This window comes from Ursus arctos, unplaced genomic scaffold (genome assembly GCF_023065955.2).
Source record: "Ursus arctos isolate Adak ecotype North America unplaced genomic scaffold, UrsArc2.0 scaffold_19, whole genome shotgun sequence".
Taxonomy (NCBI): Eukaryota; Metazoa; Chordata; class Mammalia; order Carnivora; family Ursidae; genus Ursus; species Ursus arctos.
The window spans coordinates 40,855,155-40,862,716 of NW_026622863.1; the positions used below are offsets into that span (position 1 = coordinate 40,855,155).

Here is a 7,562-nt window from a genome sequence, read left to right on the forward strand (position 1 = left end):
TGGGCTCTGCCCTGGCACCCCCCTTCGCCTGCCCTTGGCCACAGCCTCCACCTTACCCAAATCCTGACATCTCCCCCAACCCCCCAGCTAGGAGTTGCCACCAACCCTCCCCCAGCTGCTATGCAGGCTCTCCGCTGTCCCTGCTGGGGGGAAGGGGGCAGCTGCTTCCCTTCCCAGGGAACTGGGGGAGGGGAGTGGACGCAGGACTCTAACTTCCAGTCCTAGGAAAAACACACACACCATGGGGCCCAACTCTGTGCTAATCTTCTACCCTTTCTCTCCCCAGTCTCAGAAATCAGGAGGCCTTTCCTCTGACGGGATGTGCACACTTCCGTTGTGTTTTAAGAGAGGCTATGGTGGAAAGAAAGCAGAGGACTGAGGGCTATCGGTCCTCACTTTGAACCCGGACTCACCGGCTCACTGGCACCACCTCCCTCGTGGGCCTTTCTGGTTGAGATCGTTGGTATCTCACTAGATGACTTCAAATACCCTGAGCAGTCTGTGATCCCAGGAGCCCCTGACCCCCACCCCCACCCCACCACAAGCCGATCCAAGGGTGGGGAGCAAGTGGCGCTCAGGAGCGTGGAGGCCAGCCCTGGCCCCATGGACCTGCCCCCGCAGCTCTCCTTCGCCCTCTACGCGGCCGCCTTTGCGCTGGGCTTCCCGCTCAATGCCCTGGCCATTGGGGGCGCCGTGTCCCACGCCCGGCTCCGCCTCACCCCCAGCCTTGTTTATGCCCTCCACCTGGGCTGCTCTGACCTCCTGCTGGCAGCCTCTCTGCCCCTGAAGGCTGTGGAGGCCCTGGCCTCGGGCGCCTGGCCTCTGCCGGCCCCACTCTGTCCTGCCTTTGCCCTGGCCCACTTCGCTCCGCTCTATGCCAGCGGGGGCTTCCTGGCTGCCCTGAGCGTAGGCCGCTACCTAGGGGCTGCCTTCCCCTTGGGCTACCAAGCGGCCCGGAGGCCACGCTATTCCTGGGGGGTGTGTGCGGCCATATGGGCCCTTGTTCTCTGTCACCTGGGGCTGGTCTTTGGGTTGGAGGCTCCGGGAGCCTGGATGGACAATACCACCAGCTCTCTGGGCATCAACACGCCAGTCAATGGCTCTCCAGTCTGCCTGGAGGCCTGGGACCCAGCCTCAGCGGGCCCTGCTCGCCTCAGCCTCTCTCTGCTGCTCTTCTTCCTGCCCCTGAGCATTACAGCCTTCTGCTACGTGGGCTGCCTCCGGGCACTGGTCCGCTCAGGCCTGAGCCACAGACGGAAGCTAAAGGCAGCCTGGGTGGCCGGCGGGGCACTGCTCACACTGCTGCTCTGCTTAGGACCTTACAATGCCTCCAACGTGGCTGGCTTCCTGCGCCCCGACATGGGAGGCTGCTGGCGGAAACTGGGACTCATCACAGGGGCTTGGAGTGTGGTGCTCAACCCGCTGGTGACTGGCTACTTGGGAGGGGGTACTGGGCGGGTGACAAGTGTGGCAAGAACGAAAGGAGGGACATCACAGAAGTAGGAGCCACTGCTGGGGAGAAGGGACATGGAGCAGGAGAGCCTGGCTGCTTGTCTGGGCCCCTGGAGCCCAGAGCCAAAGGAACTGCAGGGCAGCCTGGCCTGAGAGCAACCTTGCACCTGAAAGAACTGAGCCTGGCAGAAGACTGCATCCCAGCTGGAGGGAAGAACAGAGGCCAGGGGCTAGGTCACAGAAGGAAGGTAAGCTTGCCTCTGTACACATCAGCATGACTCCCCACTTCTGCCTCTCCCTCTTCTCCTCATGCCCCACCTGCCAGTGCTATGGTTTTCTTCCAATCCAGAGGAGATGCCACTCTGATGATACACTTTGGGAGATGCTACTCCCAAAAGGTTTTCTAGGAATGAACAGTTTAATTTCTGAATAAGAGAAGAGGCAGGAGGCAAGATGTTGACGCTGTTATACCATTTGGAACTCACAAGAGGGCAGCATTGGAACTGCGAACAGGAAGTTGGTAGGAAAAGCTGCTTCACAGGGATTAAAAATACTAGCAACACCAGAAATAGTCACTAACAAATACAGTCTCTAAGATGTGACAGTCACCACGTCAAGCACTTTAAAAGTGTTGTCCCATTTCACACAATCCTTTGATTTGGCCATGCAGCTGCTGTACAGGTGGGCAGATTGTTCACTGCACAAGCATGCCAGGCTGAGGGGCAAACACTGACTAAATTCTAACCTGTGCTTTCCTCGTCAAGCCATGTGCCTGGCATGGGACTGCTTCTAACCAGAGGAAGAAGCATGTTATTCTAATTTGAACAAAGATATGGCTCACTCTTCAAGCAGTGCACCCTGGTGGAGGGTGCTACCACCTGGAGGGGGGTTCCTTTTCCTAATTTGTACAGAGGCACTGCATAAGTTAGCTACAGTCCTGGACCAGGTATTATCACCATCTTCATTTTGCAGGTTAAGAAATTTTCCTGAGGCCCTACAGCAAGGAAGGGGTGGATATGGGATGTGATTCTGCAAGGCAGGACCCCCAAGGGGCAGGGGGCATTTGAAAAACTTGGGCTATCAGGGTTAACGCCTGTCTTTGTGGTCCACTTTGCAAAGGTGAATGGTGGCACCCCAAACCTGCAAAAGAATAGGTAGAGGAGAGTGGCCATGGAGGAGACAAACATCTGAGCATCTGCTCTGATGAGGCAACTTGTTCCTCTAAAGACAAAAATCCACGGACATATAAGACACAGAAAGTCTAGCTGCATACCTAGTGTGCAAGAACCGGTTTATACAAGCTACCTCTTTTTATGCATAAATGTCTACAAGGGCAAGGAATTTTATTTGCTGATTATTTGCTGATTATTTGCTGATTATTCCCAGCAAATAGAGGGGAGCTTCATGCATAGTAGGCACTCAGTAAACGGTTGCTACATGAATGAATGGTCACAATAGCCTTCCAAGGAAAATGTTATTACCCATTTTATAATTAAATGAAAACAGACCAGAGAAGTTACATAACTTGCCTGAGGCTCCACAGAAGCGAGAAACAAGTTTATTCCCTGCACGGTGGTGAGACCAGAGAATTTCAGTGTAAGCTGAACTCCAGCCCATGCAGCCTCACTGCCCCTCCCAGAAAGCCAGGGACTGCTCTCTCTCCCACTGCTCGGGAGCACCTGCTGCCGCTGGACCACTTCTTCTGGTGAATTGTGCCTGCTCCATTTAGGGGTGGAATTTAGTTCCTCCCTAGGGCCCCTGAAGCCCCACATGACCCTTGTCTCTTCAGCCCGAAGCCTTCTACATGTTCCCCCAACAGGTCAGCCTGTGCACCTGCCATTGCTTGCCTGCTAAGTGCTTCCCCAGTGGCTTTCGGCCTCCGTGCTACTGAGGCTTTATTACCCTCCTACCACTCAATCACCCGAGACCTCACTCCCACCAAACCCATGACTGCAAAACTGTTTTTAACAACTTATTTGAGATAAAATTGATATCTCATAAAATTCACCCATTTTAAGTGTTCCAGTCAATGTTTTTTAGTAAATTTACTAAGGTGTGCAACTGTATTATCCAGTTTAGAACATTTTCATCAGCTCAGTAAGACCCCTCCTGCTGATTTACAGTTAATCCCCCCCAAGTCCCCAAGGAACCAGTAATCTACCTTCTGTAGGTACAAATTGGCCTATTCTGGACATTTCATATAAATGGAAACATACAGTGTATGGCATTCTATGTCTGTCTTGTTTCATTTGGCATGTTTTTGAGGTTCTAGCACTCATAGGTATTTCACTCCGTTTTACTGGCAAATAGTATTCCATCCTATGGACACGCTACGAGATCTATCCAGCTGGTGAGCTGATGGGCTACCGCAGGGTGGGGGGGCGGGGGGTGTTTCTACTTTTTGGCTATTACGAACATTGCTGAAGTAGATAACATACGGTGGAGCTGGATCCCATGGTAAATTGATATTAACTCTTTTAAGAAACTGCTTTCCAAAGTCACTCTACCATTTTATATTACCTGCAACGTTTGAGAGGATTCCCATTCCTCCACCTCCCGCTGACCATTTGGCATTGTCTGATTTTTCGCCTATAGCCATCCCAGTGGGTATAAAATGGTTATCTCACTGTGCTGCATAAATATTTGAATGAATAATCCATAATCTCTGAAGTTGGACAGAACTTGGGTTTGAACGTTAATGAGCTGCGCTGCCCGGCGTGAGTCACTTTCCCACCGTGAAGCCCAGGGACAGAATGGTGATGCCCTCAGAGGCTGAGTGTCTGCGACGGATTATGTGCCCCCTAAATCATCATTATCATCACTAGTCTTCTCATTATCACCATCACCCCGGAGACAAGCCCACACCAGTGACTGGGATGATGCAGCTAACATCTGTTACATACTCACCACAACACGCCAGGTTCCCTTGTCAGCCCTCGACGGGTATTAATGCGCTCCTCTAACGACAACCCTATGAAATTGGTACTGTGATGGTCCCTGCTTTGCAGATGAGGACGCGGAGATTGAGCGTTTAGGCCTCTTGCCCCAAATCACAGAGTCAGTGACAGAGCGGCAGTGCACCCAAGCCGCTGGTTCCAGATCCCAGCTCTCCATCACTGCCTCATGCTTCCTGCCCTTACAAGGCAAATTGGATGACTGCCATTCCAGAGAAGCAGATAAAAACCAAGTGGAGGATCCGGGAGGAGAAGATGAAGCTGGCTCGGGGCTGGCTCGAGCATCCCCTCCGAGATAGCCCAAGAGCAAGGCACAGAGCCGTGGAATTTGCTCCTCATTTTGCATACTGGCGCGGGGCTGGTAAAGGAGCTGAAGGCATGTTTTGTGCGATTGCTCAACGGTGAATGATGTCATGGGTCTTTATCAGTTCTGCCAGATAAATAGCTAACTTATACTGTGTTGCAGGAGCCGGCAAGGTGCTGGGGGCAGAGCAGTTGGGTTCTCAAATAAGCAGGTGAGCATGGGGCCATAAGGGGCTTGGGAGGGGGCCCCTTGGTGGAAAGGGACAGGGGACAGGGCATGACCAGGAAGACAGGCAGGCTCACCCTGCTGGAGAAAGCATCAGGGGGCATGAGGGGGTGGGGGGGGTGACAGTGTTCCCTGTCAATGGTTGAGATGCTGCTGGCATGGGGCATGAACGACCCCCTCCAGACTGCCTCTTCCATCTAGCTGTCTCTTTCCCCAGTGGCCACCACCATGGGCACAAGCCCGGCCTGGTCCTTCTTCCCCGGCGATCACTGGCTCTACTTCTCCGTGTACCTCTTCACCTTCCTCGTGGGGCTCCCCCTCAACGTGGTGGCCCTAGTGATCTTCGTGGGCAAGCTGCGGCGGCGCCCAGTGGCCGTGGACGTGCTCTTGCTCAACCTGACCCTCTCAGACCTGCTTCTGCTGCTCTTCCTGCCATTCCGCATGGTGGAGGCCGCCAGTGGCATGCGCTGGCCCCTGCCCTTCATCTTCTGCCCCTTCTCCGGATTCCTCTTCTTCACCACCATCTATCTGACCTCCCTCTTCCTGGCAGCTGTGAGCATCGAGCGCTTCCTGAGCGTGGCCTACCCACTATGGTACAAAGCCCGGCCGAGGCCTGGACAGGCCGGCCTGGTCAGCGGGGCCTGCTGGCTCCTGGCCGGCGCTCACTGCAGCGTGATCTACGTCATTGAATTCTCAGGGAACTCCTCCTACAGCCAGACTAGCAACGGCACCTGCTACTTGGAATTCCAGGAGAACCAGCTGGCTATTCTCCTGCCCGTCAGGCTGGAGATGGCTGTGGTCCTTTTTGGGGTGCCCCTGCTCATCACCAGCTACTGCTATGGCCACCTGGTGTGGGTGCTCAGCAGGGGAGCCAGCCACCGGCGGTGGAGGAGGGTGGTTGGGCTTGTGGCAGCCACCCTGCTCAACTTCCTCGTCTGCTTTGGGCCCTACAACGTGTCTCATGTCGTGGGCTACATCCGGGGTGAAAGCCCAGCGTGGAGAAGTTATGTGCTGCTTCTTAGCACCCTGAATTCCTGTGTCGACCCCCTTGTCTACTACTTCTCCTCATCTGGATTCCAGGCTGACTTTCAGGGGCTGCTGAGAAGGCTGACGGGGGGCTGGGGCCCTTGGAGGCAGGAGGGCAGCGTGAAGCTGAAGGAGAAGAACGAGGAGGGGGGCAGCCGCGGGAGCTGTCCAACATAGCGAGCAGGTAGTGGACTCCGGGAGGGCTGTGGAGCAGGCGGCTGGGTGGCCTGGCAGGTCCTAGCTGGAGTCAGGCAGGACTGGGGAGTGGGGGGCTGGGGGCTCATGCGGCCGGGGCAGAGGAGGCACCCAGTCTTCCCAAGAATGTGCCCACCCAAGCCCAGCTTTCATTCTTACCCAACTGCCCTCCTTTCCCATCCTCCTCTCCAGCCACCCCTCCCCCCCACCCGAGGCCGTGGATTCAGCCCTGGGAGATAGTCAGGATGAGAGTCTGCACTGGAGAAAAAAGAGTCCCCTTGGCTGCAGGCCGGCTCGTGTGCTTTTCAGAGGGTAAAGGAGGAGTTGAGAGCAGTGACCAGGGAATGAGGGAGCTGCCTGGTGGCTTGGGACAGGAAGGGGAAGAAGCCACCCTTCAGAGCTGCTCCTACCTGGCAGGTCAAGAGTGGGTACAATAAAATCCCAGGCCTGAGGGAGCATCCTGCTTTCATGTGGACTTTTCCAGAAAGTTTCCATTGTTCAGTAAATTCAGATTTTCAGGGACATTTATGAAAAATGACAGAAGAAAAATTACTTAAATAAATCTGGTAGCAAGTAAGAGAGAATGGTCTTTCCTTATTCTGTCTTTTTTTTTTTTTAGAGAGAGAAAGAGAGCGCGCGCACGTGCCAGCAGGGTGGGGGGATGCAGAGGGAGAGGAAGGAGAGAATCCCAAGCAGGCTCCATACCCAGCACATAGCCTGACACTGGGCTCAATCCTATGACCCTGAGATCATAACCTGAGCCGAAATCAAGAAATCAAGAGTTGGATGTTCATCTGACTGAGCCACCCAGGTGCCCTTGTCTTTTTCTTATGGCATACCTGGGCCAAATGGGATTGGTGGATGGAAGGATTAAACACCTAGACTCCAAAAGGAAAGGGCTAAAATGCCTAGATGTCAAGAGAGGGTGTGGGTTGGAGGAATAAAAGTAACGGCTAACCTATGTGAAGGACTTGGCCTCACCCACTACCTTCTTCTTCGATCCTCTCAGTAACCGTGTGGCAGGTACTTATTACTCACACTTTGCAGATGAGGGGATGGGCCCAGACCGGTGAAGTCTCCTACGTGCGATCCTCTAGTCAGTAAGTGATTGCAGCAGGACTGGGGGCCAGAATTCGCCGACTCCAAATCCCACGCCCCTCACCCACCCTGCTCTTTTGCCTCCAGCTGTGTATCATCCGCAGAGAGGGGGCCGAGCCTGGCTTCCAGAGCCAGCGAGACAGTCTGGCCAGGACAGACGTAAAGAGGCCCTGAGGACAACCGGAATGACATGCAAAGCAGCTCGGCTCTCGGTGTTGCTAAGTCCTCTTCCCTTATTATTAGAAACCCACTCGAAGAAACAAAGATAATCAGTCAGCACAGTTGACTTCAAAGACAGATGTATGTTC

The 7,562-nt window shown here is 54.2% G+C and overlaps 2 protein-coding genes across 2 annotated transcripts; both read left to right on the forward strand.

Moving 5' to 3' along the window:
* Nucleotides 1-603: 603 nt before the first annotated feature.
* FFAR1 (free fatty acid receptor 1) lies at nucleotides 604-1,656 on the forward strand. The gene has a single exon (XM_026484477.3). The coding sequence runs from the start codon at nucleotides 604-606 to the stop codon at nucleotides 1,501-1,503; it is 900 nt and encodes a 299-aa protein (XP_026340262.1). The 3' UTR covers nucleotides 1,504-1,656.
* A 3,507-nt stretch (nucleotides 1,657-5,163) lies between these two features.
* Nucleotides 5,164-6,138, forward strand: FFAR3 (free fatty acid receptor 3). The gene has a single exon (XM_026484476.3). It carries the CDS (start codon nucleotides 5,164-5,166, stop codon nucleotides 6,136-6,138), a length of 975 nt encoding a protein of 324 aa, XP_026340261.2.
* Nucleotides 6,139-7,562: the final 1,424 nt, after the last annotated feature.